Genomic DNA, 27,595 nt, shown 5'->3' with positions numbered 1-27,595 from the left:
AGCACCACAGTACCCCAGTCAACACTCAGCTAAACACCTGTACGCCCCACTGAAGTGAACACAGTAGCGATGCTTGAATTGCAGTCCTCAGGATATCATGATCGGTATAGAGAATGATGGGATATGTAGTTGTGTTACCAACCCAGGCATGTGTCAGTGTCTGGCTGCAGGCGGTAGCCAGTGTCACACTGGCATCTGTAGGAACCCTGGCTGTTCTCACAGGAGCCGCCAACACACCTGGTGTCATCCGAGCACTCATCCATATCTGCAAAGAAACACACAGTCACGCTCGGCATACCGGTATGTACCACTTCACATGCCAACAATAAACCTTCTCAAAGGGGGTGTTGGAAACAAACATCCAACACCTTTCTTAGAGTCCAAGGACTTTGATGTCTTTGGATACCCTGAATGTCCGTTGACTGAGACTCAAAGAAACAGCATCCCGCCATAAGAGCCTAGAGATGAAAGAGACAGGGAGAGACAACAACGAAGCAGATGGGACAGGCCAAAGCAGGTTACATCTTCCTCTTGATCTCAACTGGACACAATTCAATCTGGCTGTCAAACAGGCCCTCCCTGAAGCCCAACCATTCTTCTTCGAGGGGTCAGAACATCCTTTGGCTGTTACAGGGGAGGACAGTCTGTGGGGGTATTACGGTGCTTAAGCCAAGCTTGGGTCTGGGTAGAGGAGCAGGGAGCCATGACCCCTCTGCTTTTATTGTGTTCCAGGCCTCAGTCCCAGTCTGCTCCTCAGCTGTGGTTCTACTTGTCCAATATAAACAGGGGGGGGCTGAGTTGGGGGGCGCTGAGGTGTTTTATGGCCCCTGTCCTGTTGCTGGTTCACTGGGCCCGTGTTCCCAGGATCAAACAAGGTCGGGGCCCCACCTCAGGGGGGCCTATCATGGGGCCATGTTCAGGCTGAAAACATGTTTATATCACAGGGAGGAGAGGAGAACTCCCCTAACAGTAAATGCTATTTCTCTGCTTGCCTCCTTTCAGCTTGGGAGGATCATGTGTCTGTAGTTCAGTCTCAGTGATGACACCTGCGAAAGCCATCTGCTGTAAACTCTGCTTTATAGACTTACACAACATGCAGGATGCTCACATACTATGGAGCATCCGCCTAATTCATTTCCTTAGTAATGGGATTAGTGAAATTACATGAAAAGAGAAAATTGTATGACTGCAGATTTGGACCAAAAACTGTCAATTGTAGTGGTAAGTGTGGAATATGTTGTCCGCCACACACACACACACACAGACACACACTCGCACGCATGCACGCACACACACACTCTCGCACGCACGCACGCAGGCACACAGACACACACTCGCACGCACACTCACACAGACACACACACACACACACACACACACACACACACACACACACACACACACACACACACACACACACACACACACACACACACACGGAGGACCTCACTGACTGAGCCTGAGCTCCTGCATAAATCAGGAGTAACAGAGTACAGCAGAAAATATTCCTCCTAGTCTAGACAGCGAGCTCAAAGGCTTCCTTCTTTGTTTTTTCTCATTTTTTACTGCAGGAAAGGGCATTTAAAACAACTCTGGCACGGGGCAAGACTCCTGGCATGAAGGTCTTTGGTGGAAAAATAGCCGGAGCCATATGTGAAAGAAATGAAAGTCACTCTCTTCCAGGAGTATCAAGGCAACGGCAGGGAGAGAGACAGAGCCGGAAGTGCGGAGGGACCAGGCGGCAGCATACGGAGGAGGCGTTAGACAAGAATCCCACTAACGTCAGATAAACAATCAGTTGAACCAGAGGAAACTACAGCCAAACATGGGACTGCTGTCAATCAAACCACAACTTTAACAACGGGTGTTGAGGAAAGATTGTGTACGTATGACTATGTGTGTGTGTGTGTGTGTGTGTGTGCGTGTGTGTGTGTGTGTGTGTGCGTGTGTGTGCGTGTAGTGCTGAAGTAGTAAAAAAAAAAAATGGGGTAAACTCTTGCGCAAAATAAAAAAGGTGCGTAAATAGAATTTACTGTACGTGCATTTACCCAGTACTACACACACTGCATGTGTGTGCATAGTGTGTGCATAGTGTGTGCACACGCTCAAGAAAGAGTGACGTCAGAGAGTGACGTGAGTGAATGACCGTGTGAACGCGTGACAAAATGACTCAGTGAGTCAGTGAGCCGCCCCCTAACACACCTAACCACTCTAACAGCGTATCATATACTGTACCACCAGTCCTCTCGGGCCACAGAAACAGAGCTACAACAACTACAGATCACTGGAAGACGTGGAGCGTCGTATTCTTCTGTGGCCTACTGTACCACCAGTCCTCTCGGGCCACAGAAACAGAGCTACAACAACTACAGATCACTGGAAGACGTGGAGCGTCGTATTCTTCTGTGGCCTACTGTACCACCAGTTCTCTCGGGACACATAAACAGAGCTACAACAACTACAGATCACTGGAAGACGTGGAGCGTCGTATTCTTCTGTGGCCTACTGTACCACCAGTCCTCTCGGGCCACAGAAACAGAGCTACAACAACTACAGATCACTGGAAGACGCGGAGCGTCGTATTCTTCTGTGGCCTACTGTACCACCAGTCCTCTCGGGCCACAGAAACAGAGCTACAACAACTACAGATCACTGGAAGACGCGGAGCGTCGTATTCTTCTGTGGCCTACTGTACCACCAGTCCTCTCGGGCCACAGAAACAGAGCTACAACAACTACATATCACTGGAAGACGTGGAGCGTCGTATTCTTCTGTGGCCTACTGTACCACCAGTCCTCTCGGGACACAGAAACAGAGCTACAACAACTACAGATCACTGGAAGACGTGGAGCGTCGTATTCTTCTGTGGCCTACTGTACCACCAGTCCTCTCGGGACACAGAAACAGAGCTACAACAACTACAGATCACTGGAAGACGCGGAGCGTCGTATTCTTCTGTGGCCTACTGTACCACCAGTCCTCTCGGGCCACATAAACAGAGCTACAACAACTACAGATCACTGGAAGACGCGGAGCGTCGTATTCTTCTGTGGCCTACTGTACCACCAGTCCTCTCGGGCCACATAAACAGAGCTACAACAACTACAGATCACTGGAAGACGCGGAGCGTCGTATTCTTCTGTGGCCTACTGTACCACCAGTCCTCTCGGGACACAGAAACAGAGCTACAACAACTACAGATCACTGGAAGACGCGGAGCGTCGTATTCTTCTGTGGCCTACTGTACCACCAGTCCTCTCGGGACACAGAAACAGAGCTACAACAACTACAGATCACTGGAAGACGCGGAGCGTCGTATTCTTCTGTGGTCTCTACTGTACCTTCACAGGTGTGTGTGTCCTGGCCTGCAGCGAAGCCTCTCTCACAGACACAGTAGAAGGAGCCCTCGGCGTTGAGACACTCCCCGTGTAGGGAACACAGCTCCGGGTCGTCCAGACACTCGTCAACATCTGTAGGGGACAACCAGCCAGACCAAGACACAGGTGTGAGGTCATTCAACTTGACACACCAGGGAGGGAGGGGTGGATACAGGCAAGAGGCTTGTCAACAGCTGCAGGTGCCCCTGTCTCTGATTACTCCGTACACACAAACACACACGTACACACACACACACACACACAATGAAGGACGACAGCAGCGTTACCACAGGCAAGGGAGACATCTGACATCACCTGGTACATCAGACTGACATCACCTGGCCTCTCAACTTCTCTGGCATGCTCACATGATGTGTGTGTGTGTGTCAGAACAAGTTAACGTATGAGTGAGAGGGTGTGTACAGCTGCATGTGTGTGTATTCATGTGTGTGTAGGTACATCCCCTAAAAAAAGAGATGTATATACAGCACTAGTTAAAACGTTGGACACACCTGCTCATTCAAGGGTTTTTCTTCATTTTTACTAGCTTCTAGATTGTGGAATAATAGTGAAGACATCAACACTATGAAACAACACATATGGAATCATGTAGTAGCCAAAAAAGTGTTAAACAAATATTATTATAATATTATAATATTAATATTATATTATATTCTTCAAAGCAGCCACCCTTTGCCTTGATGACAGCTTTGCACACTCTTGGCATTCAATCATACAGTCGTATGAAAAAGTTTGGGCACCCCTGACAATTTCCATGATTTCCATTTATAAATAATTGGGTGTTTGGATCAGCAATTTAATTTTGATCTATCAAATAACTGATGGACACAGGAATATTTCAGTAGTGAAATTAGGTTTATTGGATAAACAGAAAATGTGCAATATGCATCAAAACAAACATTTTCTCCTTTTGCTAAAATTACAGCCTCTAGACGCTTCCCATAGCCTCTAATGAGTGTCTGGATTCTGGATGAAGGTATTTTGGACCATTCCTCCTTACAAAACATCTCCAGTTCAGTTAGGTTTGATGGTTGCATGGACAGCCCGCTTCAAATCATCCCACAGATTCTCAATGATATTCAGGTCTGGGGACTGGGATGGCCATTCCAGAACATTGTACTTGTTCCTCTGCATAAATGCCCGAGTAGATTTTTAGCAGTGTTTTGGGTCGTTGTCTGTTAAAATACCCAGCCCCGGCGTAACTTAAACTTTGTGACTGATTCTTCAACATTATTCCCAAGAATCTGCTGATATTGAGTGGAATCCATGTGACCCTCAACTTTAACAAGATTCCCAGTACCGGCACTGGCCACACAGCTTGTGGGTAGCAAGTGTTTTTCTTGGAACGCTATGTTCTGTTGCCACAATGCATAACGTCCCTTGTTATGACCAAATAACTCAAATCTTTGTTTCATCAGTCCACCGCACCTTATTCCAAAATGAAGCTGGCTTGTCCAAATGTGCGTTTGCATACCTCAAGCGACTCTGTTTGTGGCGTGTGTGCAGAAAAGGCTTCTTCCGCATCACTCTCCTATACCGCTTCTCCTTGTACAAAGTGCGCTGAATTGTTGAACGATGCACAGTGACACCATCTGCAGCAAGATGTTGTAGGTCTTTGGAGGTGGTCTGTGGGCTGTTTTTGACCGTTCTCACCCTCCTTCGTCTTTGCCTCTCTGATATTTTACTTGGCCTGCCACTTCTGGCCTTAACAAGAACTGTGCCTGTGGTCTTCCATTTCCTCACTAAGTTCCTCACAGTGGACACTGACAGCTTAAATCTCTGCGATAGCTTTTTGTAGCCTTCCTCTAAACCATAATGTTGAACAATCTTTGTTTTCAGGTCATTTCAGAGTTGTTTTGAGGCCCACATGTTGCCACTCTTCAGAGGAGAGTCAAAGAGAACAACAACTTGCAATTGACCACCTTAAATACCTTTTCTCATGATTGGGTGCACTTGTCTATGAAGTTCAAGGCTTAATGAGCTCACCAGACCAAATGTGTGTTCCAATTAATCAGTGCTAAGTCGTTACAGGTATTCAAATCAACAGAATGACAAGGGTGCCCACATTTTTGCATAGTCTATTTTTCACATCTGATTTAATTTCATACAACTTAATATTGCCACACTAAAGATCTTTGTCTGGACAATACCCCAGTACTCAGCTTTTATTAGAAAACGAATGGCATGCCACTGTGATCATTTTCTGTGACGACAGAGTAAATTATTATGCAGCCTCAGAGGGGTGCCCAAACTTTTTCATACGACTGTATGTGCTATTTTATGGTTTGGATATCTTCACTATTATTCTACAATGTATAAAATAGTAAAAACCCTTGAATGAGTAGTTGTGTCCAAACCTCTGACTGGTACTGTATATATAATACATGGTTTTTGTGTCTGTTTGCAACTGTGTGTGTGTGTGTGTGTGTGTGTGTGTGTGTGCATCTTTGCATGTACGTTTTGAGAACGTGAGGGAGCGAGTGGCCTATACCTAGGCAGCTGGTGCCGTTGATCTGCTGGTAACCCTGGGGGCAGCTGCAGTGGTAGGAGCCCATGTTGTTGACACACTGGCCCACACTGTCACAGGGCATGGGCAGCTCCTGGCACTCATCCACATCTGCAACCACAGGTACAGCTCTCAATGCAGGCAACACACACACACGTACATACTGTAAGTGTGAACACACACAAATACACATAAAGACGTACATAATGTGCACGCACACACACACACACATGCATGCACACACACGCACACACACACACGCAGGCAGGCACGCACACAGGCACGCACGCACACACACACACACACACACACACACACACGCAGGCACGCACACACGCACGCACACACACACACACACACACGCACGCGAACACACATACATGGACCAAAACACAGACACTATGCTTTATGGGCAGATAGATGATATGAGTGCGGAGGGTGAGTCCGTTTTAGGGTTTTAATTAAGGTAGATTCTATGAGGGGTTGGTGGGATTCATCATACAGGAAATCAACTCCTGAACCATCAACAAACCTGAGCATCTGACAGCAACACAAGTTCAACAATCAAAAGGAAGAGAGTGTTATAAATAGATTGATGGATTGATGCTGTACATTACATGATTCAAAATACATTCAACTAGATTAACAATGTACATAATATTGATACTGTATTTGCTGATGCTGAGTCCAAAAATGCAATCTTCAGAATCATTATCAGAACCGAGTGGTTTAAATAACTTTTTTTCAGATCTATCTAAACACAGTTAACTGCAAAGTGTCCCAAAACATCCACTGCACAGTAGGACATTGTACCGCATGAGACAGTGTGCAGTTCTGAACGTGAGGGTGTAATTGTATGAGTAAGTGTACAATGGTATGAGTCCGCGTATAACGGTGTAAGTCAGTGTGTAATCGTAAGCGTCAGAGGGTAGTAAGAGTCTTACCGTCACACTGGTCCACCGCCGGGGAGGCCCTAAAGCCCGGCCCACAGATACACAGGTAAGAACCCACAGTGTTCTGGCAGTGCCCCCTGGTACACACCTGCTCATCCTGGCACTCATCCACATCTGGGGCACAACACACAGCACTGTTAGGGCAAAACTAGCATACAAATCATCAAACAAAAGCAGTAAGGTATTTGTATTTATTCAGGATCCCCATTAGCTGCTGCCAAGGCAGGGGTCCAGAAACATTAAGGCAGTTATATACAATAAAATAAATATATGACATGACATTTGGAAGGTACAGATTAGAGGTCGACCGATTATGATTTTTCAACGCCGATACCGATACCAATTATTGGGGGACCAAAAAAAAGCTGATACCGATTAATCGGCCGATTTGTTTTTAGTTTTTTTGTAATAATGACAATTACAACAATACTGAATGAACACTTATTTTAACTTAATATAATACATCAATAAAATCTATTTAGCCTCAAATAAATAATGAAACATGTTCAATTTGGTTTAAATAATGCAAAAACAAAGCGTTAGAGAAGAAAGTAAAAGTACAATATGTGCCATGTAAGAAAGCTAACGTTTAAGTTCCTTGCTCAGAACATGAGAACATATGAAAGCTGGTGGTTCCTTTTAACATGAGTCTTCAATATTCCCAGGTAAGAAGTTTTAGGTTGTAGTTATTATAGGAATTATAGGACATTTCTCTCTCTACCACTTGTATTTCATATACCTTTGACTATTGGATGTTCTTATAGGCACTTTAGTATTGCCAGTGTAACAGTATAGCTTCTGTCCCTCTCCTCGCTCCTCCCTGGGCTCGAACCAGGAACACAACGACAACAGCCACCCTCGAAGCAGCGTTACCCATGCAGAGCAAGGGGAACAACCACTCCAAGTCTCAGAGCGAGTGACGTTTGAAACGCTATTAGCGCACACCCCGCTAACTAGCTAGCCATTTTACATCGGTCAAAAAGATTTCCGATTGTTATGAAAACTTGAAATCGGCCCTAACTAATCGGCCATTCCGATTAATCGGTCGACCTCTAGTTCAGATGCTACATTGAGGATTCTGAGGTGCGTCACTAAAAGTCAATAACATCAAACACGGCCCGTTCCCATTTGAGGCTGAAAAGAGGCATAACATACCATTTTTGGAATAATAATACTTGAAATAATGTGAATTAAATGCGAAAGCTGTGTTCAAGGAATTGTCAATGATGTTGGCCTTTCTACCGCATCTTGAATGCTAGTGCTGTCCACACCATAGAGAATCTATTAACTTAAGAAATAATAGGGAGGAAGGATGTTATGGATGCAAACAATATCAAAAACATTTTTGAAAATCCTGATGAAAGTGGCAATTGTCCGCTCGTTTTAGACCTATACGTGTCTCTTCTAAGACCCTATGATCCATGAACCGTACATAATACAGACACCATCTTGGTTTCATCATACTTCTTAGGGTGTGCTCTCAAATAGGGAGTATTTTTCACATTCATTTATCAAAAATGAAACATATTGACAGGAATATCTCAAAGTACCCATTTTTATTGTGCTAATTTGTATACATATTGTTTTAAACAATATACTCTACAAGCTAGTGGGCTCAGAATCTAGACATCCTCCATATTTGCACACTATAAGAGTATAATGACCAAGATGTCGTCTGTATCATGTAATGTTCACAGATCGTAGTGTTTTACAGGAGGCATGTCTAGGTCTAAAAAGGGCCTAAAATGGCCACTTTCCTCATGATTTTCAAAAAAATGGTTTGTGCTACAAATGTAAAAGCATGTAAATAAAACATTTCCTGAACATATATTCTATTTTCAAGTTTTCCTGGGGTTGAATCGCCTCACACTTTGATACACAGACTCCAAGAGCAAGGTAGCAGGGAAAAGATTATTCTCATTTCAGGTGCAAGAGGTGGGCCAGGGAAACAGAGAGAGATATTGATGCGGCGTATTGGGAGAAAGATGACGAGATATTGATATACCGCAACTCTTAAGGGTTTCATATACTTTCATTACCCCAAACAGCCCAGGGTGATTACTGAAATTCCATCATTTATTTAGCAGGGCCCAATAGCTTCACTGTGGGCACAACGGTCCGCTGAAAAGGTCGAGCGCTGCCAGGCCAATTCTGAATGATTTATAAACCTGCACTACAAGGTCTCCATCTTAAGCAAGGCGCCTTGTGACTGGCATTAAAGACACTGTGGGAAAAGTTTGGGAAAAGTGCTTCGCTGTGCTAAACTGACTGTCTTACACAGGCAGAGTCATTCATTATGTCACATATACAAACAGTGCCCAAACAAATAAGTGATTATGAGGTAATATGTGCTTACTTTTACGGCATTCGCTCTTTGCCGCTATTATGCTGTTTACATTTATGGGTTTTCTGGAAGATTCTAACCAGTGGCTAATTCAGTTTGGACAAAATGGTGATTCTCTCTAAACTATGATATCATCCAGTAATAATGGAATCCAGTCTTCTAGATCATTCAGGGACTTGGTAGAGCTAGTTTTGAGTTGTCACTTGAAAGTCCCATAACACCATAAAGCACTAGAATTAGGGTGTTACCTTCACATGATTGTCCATCTAGGCTGAGCGTGAATCCATCGTTACACGAGCAGACAAAATATCCCTCAAAGTTGGAGCACTTCCCATTGGCACAAGTTGACTGGTGCAGGCATTCATCTACATCTGGGCAGAGTCAAGAAAACAGGAGGGAAAGAATTGTAGTCAAAGATTTTTACAATGTGTTTAATATCTCAAATGTCTAAACATGCTGCCATGTTGGATATGATATTAGAAAACCAAACTCCAGCACAATGTTATTTTTTCATGCTTCACAGTGTGTTTAATGGATCTCAAAACCAATGTCTGGGCCAACCTTCACTTGGCTTAAGGTAATGCACCTGGAACTGCATTATAATGTGTGTAAACAACCCTCATTGTCTTGGATAAGATACAACCACACGAAACAGACCCATTGAAAGTTGGCATGACCTAGCTAAGGACCTAAACCAGCACCACTACCTTAAATGAGACTCTAGAGGTCTCCCTATGTGTCACATGGCCTAATGATTTCCTGTCCCAACCTGCACCCTGCCTACCCACTGTGGCTGGGCTGGGTCAGGACACTGTGTGAATACTGCTCACAACCTCACAGTCAACCATCCACCACATGCAACACGTACTCTCTGGAAGGGCTGAGTGATGCACCTATGGTTTCAACAGAAACCGGTCGACTTCCAGGAAAATGTGGGTCCATATGGTGGCTTTTTAATTGGTTGATTTGTGGGACTTATACTGTACTGAGCGTAAACAGAAATACTACATTTGTTTCCTGAGGTGTTCTTTGTCCATTAAACAGAAACGGTTTAGGAATGAGATTAGATTATTCCTTGAAACTCATGGTTAAATAATACGGCTGTGGAATACTGTCTATAAAGTGTAGGAAATTCACTCATCTCCCAGGCAGCTCACATGATGTCCTGGAGCTAGGATTAAAGCTGATGTGAGGCATCATGTACCTCACTGACAATACAGACTGTACCCAGCGACCTACTCTGCATTCCAAATCTAGCTAGTGCGTTTCAGAAGGTGGCTACAGCTAGGGCTGTGGCGGTCATGACATTTTGTCAGCCGGTGATTGTCAAGCAAGTAACTGCCAGTCTCACAGTAATTGACTGTTAATGAACTTAAACACATTTAGCATCTCCTGTCTTCCAAGCATAGCCTACAAGCCACTGATGCAGACCTTTGGAACATCTACATTTTAAAAATAAATACATGTAATTTAGCCTACACCTTCACAATAAATCCATTATTTATTTTAGACAGGTCTAAAGAAGCATGATATGAAGAAAATGTAGTCTATTTCAGAAGAACAGAATAACAGACTCTGCGTTGTCCTTATGTTAGGCCCTGATCTGACTATGCCATATGGCTGTGGGCTACACTAGTTCATTTAGCAGACAATATTGCTTAGAATTCCGTAGCATTTTTTTATACAAAATATATTTTCTCCAAACAATTTGAGGGAGTGCGCACATGCACATGCGGCTATTCTGTGTTGAGCAGTTAACAAAGAAACAGGTACTATTATATGATTAATTTAGAGTTATTTATGTAACAAATGTAGAGCTATATGTTTTGATTTTTAATACATTCCAAGGCTGTATGATGCGACTCTAAGGACAATTTGTTTTTTAAAGTTGTATGAAAGGTTTGAGCTCTGCTTAGTTTTTTTGCGCAAACTGTACACACTTCATCAGTCTCTCATTCACAATTTGACAAGCACTTGATAATGCCTTGAATTTCCCGACCAGTGGTGCTATGCCCAGTGGTGCTATGCCCTTGACCTGAATATGATAATTATAATTCCCTTCAAACATAGTACAGGACAGTTGTGGGATGCGATAGATCCCAAATTAATACAACCACTAGCATAAAAAAAACTGTTTTTATGCTTTGAGCCTGAAGCAACAGATGAGAACATTTAGCTTAAAATGTTGATAAACTATTAGGCTATTTCTTAACATTATAAGCGCAGCAATGCTTCTTGATTTAATCATGTCTTTACATACACTAAATCATATATGCGGGAAATAATGTTTTGATTTGGAATGGACCATTATCATGCACCTGTCTCGAAACAGGGGCAGCGGGAAAAAAATACATTTAATCGCTGCATTTTAATAGTGAATGAAGGAAGCTTTCCCTGTGGTTCATTTATATATCAGCCAGGTAGGCTTTACTCCTGTTTTAAAAAGAAGCAACGTGCTTAATATTCGGAAGGTTGAGAAATAAATATAGTAGGCCTAGCATATAGAAAGCTGATTGGATCCTCCTCTTTTTAATAGAGGCCATCACTCTGTTTTCTCACGCAATTGCATAGCCTATAGAAATATTGCACAACATGAGCTCATGGGCTCTCATGAAGTGTTTGATTAGATTTTCTATTACATTTGCATTGATGTCAGAGTGATTAGAGGGACAATGGAGTGCAGAGTACCAGGCAGTTAGTAAGTTTGGTAGGCTACTAATGACCATCGGCAGCATCAGAGCTTGGAGATGTCTAATTACCGTAAACGGTGGAACATGGAATTTGACTGCCATCATGACTCGTGACCGCCGGTGTGGCAGTAATATGTCACCGTAACAGCCCTAGCTACAGCACTGTATTCTGTATATGACCAACAGCAGGGTAAACACTTAGAACTGTCAGTGCAGGGTAGTATTAGAAATTCTAAATAGTGATATCCTCTCGATATATACCCTGTTGGAAATACAGTCTGTGTCCCAATTCCCCTGCTTTCAGTCTGTGTGAGGGCTTTGAGAAGACAGAAAAGCAGTGAACCAGCACTGTGGCTCAGGGGTTCTGAGGAAACTCTTGGACTTCGTAGTAAAGGCGGAGTGTAAGAGAGATGGAGTGGGGGACGAGCCAATGCCCCAGGACAAAGCACACACCTAACAGCTTTGTCCCCCCCCCCCCAGGCAGTATAGAATTTCAATTCAGAGCCAAGCCACTCCAGTAATTTGGATGCTCCTGATTATTTGTGTGAGAGAGAGAATGTGCAGTCACATACCGACACACTGTCCTCCCTGGCCCTGGAAGCCCTCTGGACACGAATCACACTCATAAGAGCCCAGCAAGTTGACGCACATGCCGGATGGACACACACCCATGTCCAGACACTCATCTATATCTGTTCGAGAGAGAGAGAGAGAGAGAGAGAAAGAGAAGAGAGAGAGTGAGAGAAAGTAGAGGTGGGGGGAAAGAAAGAGAGAGGCGAGGAGAGAGGCAAGCACTGAATCAACACCACAAAAGGCCAAGGATTTAAGTGTGGGTGATGTGTAAGTCGGCAATATGCATATAATGTTGTTAATATGTCAGAAACAACCATGGCATTGTCTTACCATGAACCCCCCTCTAATTCTCTTGCCCCTAAAGCTCTCCAAATAGAACCCAAATCGTTGAAGGGCGCTTCTTGTACCTTCACACTGGCCTGTTGGGCTCATCCTGAAGCCGCTGTCACAGTGCCGACAGATGTAGGAACCCACATTGTTGACACAAAAGCCATCCTCAGGACAAGCGTGGGAGTTCAGACACTCGTTTAAATCTGAGCGAGGGATACAGAGAGGAAGAGGAGGGGAGAGAGAGGGATGGAGGGAAAGACGGGGGTGGGAGCGAGAAGGAGATATTTGAGGATAGTAACTGGCTCCAACAAAGATACTCAATCTTTCAAGAATAATCAACCCTTTCTTGGTACTCACCCAAACCCATTAAGAACATAAGCATAATCCCCAAAACCCTGGAGAAATGTGATGGGGTACACATCATTTTAGTGCTGTGTCACTTTTGTTTTACAAACATGTCAGACATTACTCCGTCCAATATCAACAAGGGCAGCGGAAGTTCAGGCTAAAGTGATGGAATCCCCTGGTCTGTCCGTAGATCTGTGCCAGATCTCTATGTACCCCAGTCTGAATGTGATATCCATCGATCTAAACGATTTGGACAGTCTGGCATTACAGATAGCTAGAAGAGTGACTCATGACGCTCTTTCCTTGACTTTAACTGAATATCATGGACATTGCTGATTCATGCCAGGACTTTCTCTGCTTCATGCCCTCCCAGCCCCCTAAAATGGACCAAAGCCAGCTTAAGGTGACATAAACTTCCTCTGAGGGCCCTGGGCGGGACTTCCTGTGGGACATTACAAAAGACAGAACCAACAAGGAAGGAAACAGGGACTCTAATTGGAGGGGAGTGGTATCCAGGATACCACTCCCCTCGTTAGTAGCCAAACACCCCCCCCCACCTTGAAGTAGAGAGTGTAAATGCATGACTCAGCAAAATGAGGACAGGCAAGAAACAGACTGGACATGGAGTGGAAAACTTTATTTCGGTTTTAACTCGTCATGTAGTGTTGCCTCTGGTTAAGTAAGTGTTTTCAAAGTATTTTTAAACTGAAAAAAAATATAAACGCAACATGCAACAATTTCAAAGATGTTACAATTCATATAAGGAATTCAGTCAATTGAAATATATATTCATTAGGCCCTAATCTATGGATTTCACATGACTGGGCAGGAGTGCAACATGGTGAGTGGTGGGTGGGCACCCACTACCCACTTGGCAGCCAGGCCCACCCACTGGGGAGCCAGGCCCAGCCAATCAGAATGAGTTTTTCCCACAAAAGGGCTTTATTACAGACAGAAATATGCTGTTTAATCAACTTCTTGATATGCCACACCTGTCAGGTGGATAGATTATATTGGCAAAGGAGAAATGCTCACTAACAGGGATATAAACCAATTTGAACACAACATTTTAGAGAAATAAGCTATTTGTGTCTGAAACATTTCAGGGATTTTTTATTTCAACTCATGAAACATGGGACCAACACACTGCATGTTGTGTTTATATTTTTCTCCAGTATAGTTTCGTTTTCATCATTGGATTCAAGTATAACCAGTCACTCAATGTTCCATCTGTCTTATTGAAGATTTAGGGCTGTTGTCCTCCAAGTTGCCTGTTTTTGCACTCTTCTTAATATTAATAATAGATCAAGTACTCATATCCACATAGAAATCCCTGGCAAACGGTGATAAATTATATCCTCATATTTCCTTTTCAGATGTTTGACTGTTACAGTACAGTACAGTTACGGGGAAATAATCATTGGCTTTATGCCTCCGCAAACCTCATTTTCTGTCATTTTGTGGAAGAGAAAATCTGTGTAGAAACACCAGAAACCACCTAATGACAGTGTTCACAGTATTTATATCCCGGGATGGGGAGGAGGATGGGGAGGACGTCGCTAATGGGCCACACTGTGGTCATCTCCTAAAATGCAGCCCCTATCTCCAGGGAGGGGGGACAATGCCAATGGGGAACTATACTGGAGACAACTGGGGAAATAACTAGGGGTTTCAACAAAAATGAAAACACCCAAACGGCTATCCAAATGTGTGCTGCTGCGGTGCACAACACGTATTGAATCTCAGGGAGTGTGGTGGTATGTGTGTGAAATGACTTTACCAATGCAACTGGTTCCCTCCTCATCTGTCATGAAGCCTGGTTGGCACACACACAGGAAGCTGCCGGGAGTGTTCCTGCAGCGGCCGTTGGAGCACAGTGATGCAGACTCCAGGCATTCATCAACATCTGTAGCAAGGCAGGAGTCATGGGATGGAACATGGGTCAACTTGCTAAGAGACATACTGACATACTAATGTAAGTGGATTAAAGTATTATGAGTATAGATAGTGTTTATTTCAAACCACCACTGCACCAGAGCGGTAACTAAATTATTATTCTACAACATTCACACATAACTCCAAAATGCTGAAAGGCTAGTTAAATCATTATATATCACAAGTATATTCAGAAAAGGCCGTCATTGTAGGCAGTCATTGTAAATAAGAATTTGTTCTTAACTGACTTGCCTAGTTAGATAAAGGTTAAATAAAATAACAAAATATTCTCATTTACTGATGTAATTCAATTAATATATGTTCTGGGGCAAATGTGAAGAGTGAAAACCTAATCCAATCAGACCAAATGACAAAAAGACTCCGTTCGCATTGGTCTGATAAATGGACGTGACCTTTGACGTCTTGTTTCTTACCGACACAGGTGGTGTGTGTCTCATCCATCTGGTAGCCCTCTCTACAGATGCAGGTATAACCCTCCACAGTGTTGTAGCAGATCCCCTGGCCACAGATGTGAGGGTTGACCTGGCACTCATCCACCTCTGGCCGAGAGCGAGAGACAGAGAGCGAGAGAAAGAGACAGAAAGAGAGAGAAAGAGACAGAAAGAGTAGAGAGAAAGAGAGAGAGAGAAAGAGAGAGACAGACAGAGAGAAAGAGACAGAAAGAGTAGAGAGAAAGAGAGAGACAGAGAGAAAGAGACAGAAAGAGAGAGAGAACGAGAGAGAGAGACCCAAATAGCAGGATTTTGAGTATGCTTGCTGAACACAATCATAGAGGAAACCTCATGCTACTCTTCAAATACTAAATACATAAATACTGTATCTATATGCGCAGCATAAACAAATCTATTCCATTCCTGCAAATGGCCTTTCCTCTCCCTAGCCGATATTCTCATCAACTTCCCATTCATGGCTGCAAATGTGTTTCTGTATGACAAATATTGGCAAGGATTCAGCACGCCCAACCAACAACTGCTGATAAGCCAATGCTTATTAGCTTGGAAACCCCCTCTAACTTTAAATCTCATAAGGTTATTGAGCTGGCGAACTTAAAGACATGCTCCGGAACTTTGCATTTTTTAAACCTCACGCTTTGGGCTGGATGTGTCAATGTTAGGTTCATGTCAATGTTTAGTTCATACATGTATAATCTATGAGCATAATTACTGTCTTACCTCAATTAGCCGCAAAATTCCTAGTTTGATAGCAACTGTTTCCAGGAAGTTGAGTGGCGCCATTTCCCCTACATTTTCCCCCACGTGGGCCAGCTCCCTAGCAATTCGAGTTCCAGCCAATGAGCTTCAGCCCCTCCCCATTTGAGTGACAGCTAGCAAGATGCACACACATCAGAATGAGAGAGCGCAATGATGTGGTGCACATATCTGCACGTGACACGTGGCAATTTGTGTGTACCACTTTTGGCTCGTGAGCGCTACTTTCAGAACTACTAGCTAAAAAGTATATAAATATATTTTTTAAAATGTGCAGATTATTCACTCAAAAATGTACAGTATATGTTAGGCATTAAGCATTTGGGTCCAAGATACTAACCCTGACATTCTTGTACTCTCTTAAACTTGGTTAAAACAATGTATAGCTAAACACCGCAGCTCAATCAGGTGTAAGAATACCGACTGCACAGTAGCAGCTCACTTTGTTGAAGCTAAACATCCTATCTCCTCACTCAAATACACAGGTATCGTGCATGTTACTCTCTCAAGGAGAGTTAACATCGAGACCAGTTGCAGGCTACTCAGAGGAGGAAAGGGAGGACCATCCTCCTCAGTTACATTCATAAAAATAAAAATAGTAAAACATTGTAAAAACATATCCTTTTTAGATGAAACTATACTAAATATAATCACGTTACCAAATAATTGATTAAAACTATTTTGCAAATAAGGTCTATAGTAGCAGCAACAGCACTCTGTAGGGTAGCACCATGGTGTAGCCGGAGGACAGCTAGCTTCCGTTCGCCTCTGGGTACAATAACTTCAATACAAAGCCTAGGAGGCTCTTGGTTCTCACCCCATTCCATAGACTTACACAGTTATTATGACAACTCCCAAAGGACATCCTCCAACCTATCAGAGCTCAGAGCTCTCTGACATGTTGTCCACCCAATCAAAGGATCAGATAATTAATCTGGTACTGAAAGCATAAGCTACAGCTAGCCAGCACTGCAGTGCATAAAATGTGATGAGTAGTTGACTCAAAGAGAGAGAAAGACAGTAGTTCAACAGTTTTTAACAAATTAATTTCTTCCAAAATGAAGAAGCAAGAGAGAAAAAAGGAAGAGAGAGGGAGAGATGTAAATGTGGCCATCTAGTCTAGCCTACTGAAACACACTGCTGAAACAGAGGGATGCTATGTTAGCTAGCTGGCTATGACTTTCCAGCACAACACTGGAACTCTTCCAAGTCGAGGTAAACTTTTGGTTTGACTAATTTATTGCCACCGGGGCCCGCTGGTGTAACTGCTTACTGACTGTACACTGTAACGGTTACTGCATGATTGTAGCGGGTTTACTAACGTGTTAGTTCTATTAGCTATGCTGACTATGACGTTACTTTAGCTAATATGGTGACAATGATGTAGGCTGTGTGTAGCGGTTTGGCTTGGAAAGGTTTTTCTGCTTGGTCACATACAGCTGATGGGTTGTGCATTGAAGTCCACACGCGAAGGGAAGAGGTGAAAGGAGGAGAGCTCATGGATGCAAGAAATAATACAACGTGGCTGCTATGAAAGTGAACCGTGTCTAAGCGTGATCAGGGGTGTATTTATTTCGCAGAAAAAATGTTTCGCAAACGTGACAAAACGGGGATAAACATACCTGAATTTGTCCAACAGAAACTCTTGTTGGCAACTGTTGGACTAATGATTACACTCTATATCAGCTAGATGCAGGCGATAATGTGCAAGGCAGTATTGAATATCACTGTCTGTCACCTCAAATTTGTCTTTCGACGCACCTACATTGTAAACTGTCATTCATAGGCGAGGTTGTAGCAACCTCATGATGGGTGTAGGGAAAATTTGAGTATCATGTAGTTGCCTAAACCTCTCACTGTTACATTGAACTGGGTGAATGGAATATGAATGACAGTCATCCAATATGCTGTAATAGAAATAAGGCCATGCTCATTAAAAAAATATTCGTACTCCCTCCTCTTAAATGGCACCGACCGCCAAAGATCGGGACCCTACTACTACAGAGGGAGGCCTAATGGATCTCCTATCTAAAAACACGGACTCCTAGTGGTCTGATTATTGAATTTGACCTCAGGCCATTTCAACCCAATGATTTTTTTTTGGGGCCACAGTTTCTTAGCTTATACTGCATGTCATGTTTCCCATGGTGATGATGCTCATTATGCATTATGTTTGAACCACAACAAGATATGAAATTAAGTAATGAAACAAAGATGAAAGTAAATTAAATGTAAGAATAATGATTGTTGATATTAGCATAATGTATTCCATTATATCTAATCATGTTGACATAAGATTATGTAAATAATTGTCCGCATGTATTGCCATGCTGTTTCACTGTTTTTCATCCCTCCTTACCTTAATTACTATGACACACCCCTCACTGTGTTCATTGGCTCCACTAATTGCACTGCTTGTCTACATAACTGTATCAAGCAGTTACAATGTAACCCTGAAGGCAGCACTGCGTTCCAAAATGTTGGTTACTATACCCATTAAATGTTTGGGAGTGTGCGACCTTCTTTCTTTTTTATAGCCCTATCCATATAGGCCAATTTCTACAAGTGTAAAGGGTTAAAGCCGTTAGATGTAGTTCACCACAGTGCACTTTCCGTTTTATAACGGGGTGATAGGTTTTGCACTCATCACTACTTGCTCTATCAGAAATTAGGATGGCCCTCTTTGACCTCATGTAGGTCGAAACACTGCATTTTGTAAAAACTCCCTCATTACCTTACATCTTTACTTACCTATAGAAGTACGAGTTACCATACCAGGTCACAGGGATGGATATCTATGGAAATTCCGTCTGTTGCTACAGACTTTTAGCTTTAAGTTTCTTTGCACCCCAAGTATGGAACAATCTTCAGAGTTCCCTACAAATGGATGTATTGGTGCCTTTCAGACTATTTGCATTCACTGTTATTTTATTGTTGCTCTTAAATGATTTGTTATTTTTCAATGTTCTTATTTTTACATTTTATTTATGTATTTATAAATGTTTTACTTAAGTTTATTTAGTAAATACATTCCTCTTAAGGATCGGCCCCTTTTTCCTCCCAGATTTTCGCCGAAAATAACACACCCAAATCTAACTGCCTGTAGCTCAGGACCTGAAGCAAGGACATGCATATTCTTGATACCATTTGAAAGGAAACACTTTGAAGTTTGTGGAAATGTGAAATTAATGTAGGAGAATATCACATATTAGATCTGGTAAAAGATCATCTTTGAAATGCAAAAGAAAGGCCACAATGTATTATTCCACTTTAGGCTCTATTTAGATTTTGGCCACTAGTTGGCAGCATTGCATGTGCAAAGTTTTAGACAGATCCAATGAAACATTGTATTTCTGTTCAAAATGTTGCATCAAGTCTGCCCAAATGTGCCTAATTTGTTCATTAATACATTTTCAAGTTCATAACTGTACACTCTCCTCAAACAATAGCATAGTATTATTTCACTGTAACAGCTACAGTAAATTGGACAGTGCAGTTAGATTAACAAGAATTTAAGCTTTCTTCCCATATCAGATATGTCTACGTCCTGGGAAATGTTCTTGTTACTTACATGCTAATCATATTAGCGCACGTTAACTCAACCGTAGGCTTGTAAGTAAGCATTTCACTGTAACATCTACACCTATTGTATTCGGTGCATGTGACAAATACAATTTGATTTAAAAGTGTTGATTGGGGACCTCTTTGCTGTGGAGTGTGATTGTTTTTCACGAGTGTGCTTTATTGAATTTTTTGTATTCTCTTTGTATTTTGTATTTTCTGGTGTATTTCCTATGTCCAATTTGTAATTGTAAGATGCAAAACAGATCTTGGTCTCAATGGGACTACCTGTTAAAATAATCGGTAAAATCCCAAAACCTACTCACTGGGTGCATCAATCGGTCTACTCATGTCTCGACATGAGGTCAGCTGTGGGACATAACACAGTGGGAAAGTATGGAATGGAGTAAATCATAGTGTCTAATGCCCATCAAAAGGCACCAATATGCAGACATATTACAGAAGTGGGCCACTGGACCTACAGTTCCAGAGACTTAAGGACTCCGCCATATCAGCCGAAACTGCACAACTGTCCAATCACAGTGACGGAGCGGTTTGCCATTTCAGGACTTGATGAGAAGAAGAGAAAATGAAAGGGGTATTAAATTAGTGGTGATCGACGATGAATATAGTATTTAAGAATTACAGTGTTGCTGAGGAAATGGTCGTCAAAATGTCAGCAAGCTTCGAGATCACATTAACAATACATTACGCATCCCTGATGTATGCGATTATTAATGGCTGGGCTTCTTCAAAGCTCAGCAGGCCAGTATGGTGGAATTACAAAGAATTGAAGTATTACTGTACACATTTCAATAGGCGAGGTATTATTGCTCAAATATGCCACAGCGGCATCTCCTCAGAAATACAGTTACATTCAATTACTGCTGTGTTTTATATAGGATTTAGGGAAGACATCAGCCAACCAGAGGAGGATGGGCTCCTGCTCTAGACTCTGCTTCCTGTCAAGGTTTCTTCCCGCCTAAGGAGATTTCCCTCATCCGTTCGGTCAAGCGTTAGTTATATTTTAGCACTTTGTTACAAATGTATTTGTAAAATGCACAATCATTTGATTGACTGACTGACTGATTGGTTGATTGAGCTACAGAATGATTAGCGAGTGTAGTTGCTTTTTCACCTCAAAGAGCATCTCCGCCATGTTACAATCAAACGATTGTTGTGTTCTGTCGAGGATGTACTTTAGAAAGAAACGTCATGTTGAGAATGATTAGGAAGCGTTGAGGCACAGAGGCCAGAGTCTAATCACAGTAAGGATGACAGAATGATTTCAACAAAAAAAAAAGAGAGACGCAATTATGTATCACAGTTTACCGAGTACCTGTCATCAGGTGGCTTAATTGTTGTGGCTTCTTAATATGGTGTCACCTTTCCGGGACACCGGGACGTAAAACGCTGAGATGAGAGCGGTCTGGGTGCTTGGATGTCCGCCTAGCAAATATAACCCCAAATACCCCAGATGTCCCCTGATTGGTCCAGGTGCTTTTTGTGGGCCTGGAACCAGATAGTCCCACTCCCTTCCCTCCACACTTGTCTCCGTGCCGACACTAATCTCTATTCTACTGCTCTGTGAAGTCCCCCCTCTTCCTCGCCCTGGGTATCAAAACAGGTGCGTTTCACACAAGTGGTTGCCTAGCGATGGCACAAATCTCTGGCCTCACTGGCCTTTCCCTTCCGATTCAAATAACCACAGCAACAACATCTAAAATGGGAGTCTCTCAAATACAACAATACAGGACCCAAATACATTTCTCTAAGGGTCAGGAGAGAGAGAAAAAGTTGCTCTGCATTTTCATTGGAGTGAGTTGAAGCCTTTATGAGGATGTTGTTAGACTATTGTTAAACTATTCCCATCTAGAAAGTGGAGAGAGAGACTTCATGTTGCCACGGCCCCTCAACAGCAACACAGGATTCCTAATTATAGAAGAAGCCCGAAATACAACGGGGTAGAACCCCAAGGACAAAGAGAGGAGGTCCGGAAGAGTCAGAAAGTGCCATGTTCCCAGTCTGCGGGCCTCTATTCATTCATGATTTTTACACAATCAGCTTGGGATAGCTTAGATAGAGTTTGTAGCAGGGATAGTAGTTACTAACCGGCCAGCAGCACAATGACCAGTCGACTAAACTGTGTCCAGATGTCACCGGGTTACTGCGTGTCACTGTATGTCACTGTGGGCTCTTACCTGCTGACTGAGTCGGGGCGATGTCCTGGCCAGCGTTGGAGGGGAGGATCAGGGCTGGAGCAGGGGGCGACGTTTTCTCCACAACCTCTGCGAGACCAGGACAGATAGAGCCAGGGGAGAGAACAGCGCAGTCAGACTTTCCGTGGTCTTTAAAATGAGTGTTTCAATGTTGAGTTGTTGTCATGAAACTGTAACACGGAGCGCTGCAGAAATCAACAATCCCAGTGGACAGAGATAAATCACTCTTCACCGTCACGTGCTGAGCTGACAGTTGTTAAAAGATTTTTCCAGCTTGGATACATATTGAACCCTTTTTACAACAATTGAAACCTTGCATTTCAATGAAGATAATCCTATACTAGAGCCTGGAGAACACCCATCACAAATGGCAGGTGCTCTTTCCACTATGACGATTAGACCTGTCACAAGGGAAAGAACATAATATATTTTTCAAACCAACCCATTTTCATTTCTATTCTTTCAGGTCAAATTGACCGAAAGTACAGTGCCAAAACAACATAAATCATAATTAAATTACTTCCACACTTTGCCCTGTGAGGGTGGGCACCAGCCCAGTGAGACTGAAATAGCAGCAGAGAGAGTAGAGGGGAAGGGAATGGATGAGACACCTGGGTAGGCCGGCTCCATCCTCATGGTAGAGACACCGGGAGAGAGCTGTGGCTGGCCAGCCTCGACCTCAACTACTGGCCTACTACTAGTAGCCTCCAGAATAACCAGCTCCTTGAAGGACAAAACACAAGACAAACACAATATGGACCTCGGGGTCAGTGGACTGATCCGTATAGACATGTGTGAGGTTTCGGTGAGCAAGTGCCGCTCATGCATCGCTGTCATGCGTGAGCTCGTCATATAGGCCGCTCGGCAGTAAACTATTTACAAATCAGCTTGCATGGCAGCTGAAGGAAGGAAAGTGCTTGAAAGGATTGTAAGAGCAAGATTTCGGATAGTAAGAGCAACATTTGTTGTCATTGAGTGGACAGGGTCTATAGAATGCCCAAGTCAGTTGTGTGGACTCCAACTTGACTTCAGCTTTGTAGACATTTGGAGTTTCTCAGAGTGTACTGCGCAACAGTGTTCACTTACTCCACCCTTGTCAAAGTGCTTTTAAAGAGTTTCAAGCAGCTGAGTCTACTTTACCGCTGAAAGAACCAAGACCAGATCATGTAAAAGAGAGCTTCTATATTTAATTCAAAAGTCATAATACAATACTAAATCCATTACAGAAAGGTTTCAGGACTGTTCAGTGTTTGAGGCTCTAAGGCTGCACTTAAACATGCAGCCCGATTCTGATCAGTTGCTCAATTATTGGCAAAAGAGCTGATCTGATTGGTCAACTGACCAATTTGTGGAAAAAGATCAGAATTGGGCTGCCTGAGTAAACGCAGCCTTACAGTATGAGGCTGGACAAAAGCGCAAAGAGCAAAGTCTTGCCAGCTGCGAACGGCATTGACATAGACGTTCCACTGTGAATGCTTTAAGTGCGCTTAGGCTGAAAGCATGGAGCATTGATTGGCTCAAAGTCATGCAGTGGTGATGCCGACTTCATGCAGAGGTGATGCTGCAGGCTGCTTCTGCAGGTCGCTGCCATAGAGGCTGAAGGATGAATACTTCTTGTTGCATGCAAGAAAGCTTATTTCTGTTCCGTTGTTTTTTTGCAGAAGAAACCCAACCTACCTGCTCAGGTGCATCTGTGGCAACTGGCCATGAAGACAAAATAAAAACAACACAAAGAAAGAATGAGTTCAAAAAAAGAGTGGGACCGTTTGAAAGCACAAGGCTGGATATACCTGCCCTTGACTACCAAGGTTTGTCAGAGGCAAGTACATAATTTATATGTATTTTTAGGACAACATTCACATTATAGTTCCCCATTAAATATAGTCAGGCTTTTGAATACGTCAATTAACCCGGCTGGGGCCAGAGAGGATTAATGATTTGCAATCCATAAGATGGTCACCTTCACAGGTACTTTTAGCTGTTCATGACCGCATCAACATGTGATATTTTTCATGGCCACGTACAAATGTTAATCAGTAACAAGGATGTTCCACTAACACCTTATTTTAAACACTGGCCAAATGCCATGTCATAACTCAACCCTCTTGCATTTTTACGGAGGTCATAAAGACCAACGGTATTGTTACGAATGACGCATAACATTAGGCGTAAAATAAATTCCCTCCGACAGGGTTCATAGCGCCTTGTGGCATGCAAACACTAATCAACACAGGTTTGGGCAGTGACTTTCTCCTCTTATTTTTTGTCTGAGTCTGTCCTCTGCATTGGATCCTCTGTGCTCAAGAGAAGTTTAGCTGAAGTTTGCATAAGTCTGTGCACTCTACCGCTGGCCAAGTTTCTCTCTCCCTCACCAGCCGCCAAGCATGTCCTGAACAATAAAAGAGAGGAACTCCATCTCTCCTCTCAGAATCCAGCGGTTTGAGTGGTGAGGGCAAGCCAAAGCATGTGAATCCTCATCATCCTATCCTGGGTGGAACTGAATTGGTGTCTGGGTGAGCAATGTTTTTAAAGACCCCCACACACTCACGCATACAAGTCGGTTCTGTCTTTTGTTTCACTTATGTGCTGCCTTTTGTCGAAGGGTGGATTACGAAAAAAGTGCGCTGGCACTGAAGGTACACGATATTCCACATATCAAAACAGGACAGCATCGTGAAAAGACAAAAGCATGGCCCCAGGGCCCATGTGTTACAGTCTATGATGCCAAATTCCACAGAGCACTACTTGAATTCTAAAAGACCAAGCAACTCCCATCTATGAGTCACACTGAGGCCCAGCTCATCCCAATGTTCTGTCTCTGTCTTTCTGGAGTACATTAGTAAAGATGGCTGCTCTTCTACTGGTGCTTGCTGTGTGATGTTGACTCAGCTGGTATAGAGGGAATTGTGTGATGTTGACTCAGCTGGTATAGAGGGAATTGTGTGATGTTGACTCAGCTGGTATAGAGGGAATTGTGTGATGTTGACTCACCTGGTATAGAGGGAATTGTGTGATGTTGACTCAGCTGGTATAGAGGGAATTGTGTGATGTTGACTCACCTGGTATAGAGGGAATTGTGTGATGTTGACTCAGCTGGTATAGAGGGAATTGTGTGATGTTGACTCTCTAGGTATAGAGGGAATTGTGTGATGTTGACTGAGCTGGTATAGAGGGAATTGTGTGATGTTGACTCAGCTGGTATAGAGGGAATTGTGTGATGTTGACTCACCTGGTATAGAGGGAATTGTGTGATGTTGACTCACCTGGTATAGAGGGAATTGTGTGATGTTGACTCAGCTGGTATAGAGGGAATTGTGTGATGTTGACTCACCTGGTATAGAGGGAATTGTGTGATGTTGACTCAGCTGGTATAGAGGGAATTGTGTGATGTTGACTCTCTTGGTATAGAGGGAATTGTGTGACGTTGACTCTCTTGGTATAGAGGGAATTGTGTGATGTTGACTCCCCTGGTATAGAGGGAATTGTGTGATGTTGACTCACCTGGTATAGAGGGAATTGTGTGATGTTGACTCAACTGGTATAGAGGGAATTGTGTGATGTTGACTCTCTTGGTATAGAGGGAATTGTGTGATGTTGACTCTCTTGGTATAGAGAGAATTGTGTGATGTTGACTCAACTGGTATAGAGGGAATTGTGTGATGTTGACTCTCTTGGTATAGAGGGAATTGTGTGATGTTGACTCTTGGTATAGAGGGAATTGTGTGATGTTGACTGAGATGGTATAGAGGGAATTGTGTGATGTTGACTCACCTGGTATAGAGGGAATTGTGTGATGTTGACTCTCTTGGTATAGAGGGAATTGTGTGATGTTGACTCCCCTGGTATAGAGGGAATTGTGTGATGTTGACTCACCTGGTATAGAGGGAATTGTGTGATGTTGACTCAACTGGTATAGAGGGAATTGTGTGATGTTGACTCTCTTGGTATAGAGGGAATTAGAGGGCCCCAGGGCCCATGTGTTACAGTCTATGATGCCAAATTCCACAGAGCACTACTTGAATTCTAAAAGACCAAGCAACTCCCATCTATGAGTCACACTGAGGCCCAGCTCATCCCAATGTTCTGTCTCTGTCTTTCTGGAGTACATTAGTAAAGATGGCTGCTCTTCTACTGGTGCTTGCTGTGTGATGTTGACTCAGCTGGTATAGAGGGAATTGTGTGATGTTGACTCAGCTGGTATAGAGGGAATTGTGTGATGTTGACTCAGCTGGTATAGAGGGAATTGTGTGATGTTGACTCACCTGGTATAGAGGGAATTGTGTGATGTTGACTCAGCTGGTATAGAGGGAATTGTGTGATGTTGACTCACCTGGTATAGAGGGAATTGTGTGATGTTGACTCAGCTGGTATAGAGGGAATTGTGTGATGTTGACTCTCTAGGTATAGAGGGAATTGTGTGATGTTGACTGAGCTGGTATAGAGGGAATTGTGTGATGTTGACTCAGCTGGTATAGAGGGAATTGTGTGATGTTGACTCACCTGGTATAGAGGGAATTGTGTGATGTTGACTCACCTGGTATAGAGGGAATTGTGTGATGTTGACTCAGCTGGTATAGAGGGAATTGTGTGATGTTGACTCACCTGGTATAGAGGGAATTGTGTGATGTTGACTCAGCTGGTATAGAGGGAATTGTGTGATGTTGACTCTCTTGGTATAGAGGGAATTGTGTGACGTTGACTCTCTTGGTATAGAGGGAATTGTGTGATGTTGACTCCCCTGGTATAGAGGGAATTGTGTGATGTTGACTCACCTGGTATAGAGGGAATTGTGTGATGTTGACTCAACTGGTATAGAGGGAATTGTGTGATGTTGACTCTCTTGGTATAGAGGGAATTGTGTGATGTTGACTCTTGGTATAGAGGGAATTGTGTGATGTTGACTGAGATGGTATAGAGGGAATTGTGTGATGTTGACTCACCTGGTATAGAGGGAATTGTGTGATGTTGACTCTCTTGGTATAGAGGGAATTGTGTGATGTTGACTCCCCTGGTATAGAGGGAATTGTGTGATGTTGACTCACCTGGTATAGAGGGAATTGTGTGATGTTGACTCAACTGGTATAGAGGGAATTGTGTGATGTTGACTCTCTTGGTATAGAGGGAATTGTGTGATGTTGACTCTCTTGGTATAGAGAGAATTGTGTGATGTTGACTCTCTTGGTATAGAGGGAATTGTGTGATGTTGACTCTCTTGGTATAGAGGGAATTGTGTGATGTTGACTCTCTTGGTATAGAGGGAATTGTGTGATGTTGACTCTCTTGGTATAGAGGGAATTGTGTGATGTTGACTCAGCTGGTATAAAGGGAATTGTGTGATGTTGACTCACCTGGTATAAAGGGAATTGTGTGATGTTGACTCACCTGGTATAGAGGGAATTGTGTGATGTTGACTCCCCTGGTATAAAGGGAATTGTGTGATGTTGACTCCCCTGGTATAAAGGGAATTGTGTGATGTTGACTCACCTGGTATAGAGGGAATTGTGTGATG

General features: G+C 43.1%; 1 protein-coding gene across 12 annotated transcripts in view; it reads right to left on the bottom strand.

The window, feature by feature from the left end:
• Nucleotides 1–27,595, bottom strand: part of LOC110502431 (latent-transforming growth factor beta-binding protein 1) — a 134,931-nt gene that overhangs the window by 19,346 nt on the left and 87,990 nt on the right. For 4 of the 12 annotated variants that reach the window (XM_036959791.2, XM_036959792.2, XM_036959795.2 and 1 more), the window contains 12 exons: nt 23,764–23,786; nt 22,698–22,809; nt 22,069–22,155; nt 15,512–15,637; nt 14,923–15,048; nt 12,872–12,997; nt 12,464–12,583; nt 9,450–9,572; nt 6,849–6,971; nt 5,890–6,015; nt 3,342–3,470; nt 143–265 (listed from right to left, as the gene is read on the bottom strand). In XM_036959791.2, the coding sequence (XP_036815686.2) occupies nt 143–265; nt 3,342–3,470; nt 5,890–6,015; nt 6,849–6,971; nt 9,450–9,572; nt 12,464–12,583; nt 12,872–12,997; nt 14,923–15,048; nt 15,512–15,637; nt 22,069–22,155; nt 22,698–22,809; nt 23,764–23,786 (1,344 nt within the window). The remainder of the gene's footprint in view (nt 1–142; nt 266–3,341; nt 3,471–5,889; nt 6,016–6,848; nt 6,972–9,449; nt 9,573–12,463; nt 12,584–12,871; nt 12,998–14,922; nt 15,049–15,511; nt 15,638–22,068; nt 22,156–22,697; nt 22,810–23,763; nt 23,787–27,595) is intronic. The other 8 variants (XM_036959793.2, XM_090216859.1, XM_090216861.1 and 5 more) reach the window with 3 other exon arrangements.

This window comes from Oncorhynchus mykiss, chromosome 23, assembly GCF_057628025.1.
Source record: "Oncorhynchus mykiss isolate SJ-2025 chromosome 23, ASM5762802v1, whole genome shotgun sequence".
In the NCBI taxonomy this organism is placed as follows: Eukaryota; Metazoa; Chordata; class Actinopteri; order Salmoniformes; family Salmonidae; genus Oncorhynchus; species Oncorhynchus mykiss.
The sequence above is the reverse complement of the archived record's forward strand: the minus strand, read 5'-3'. Positions and strand labels throughout refer to the sequence as shown.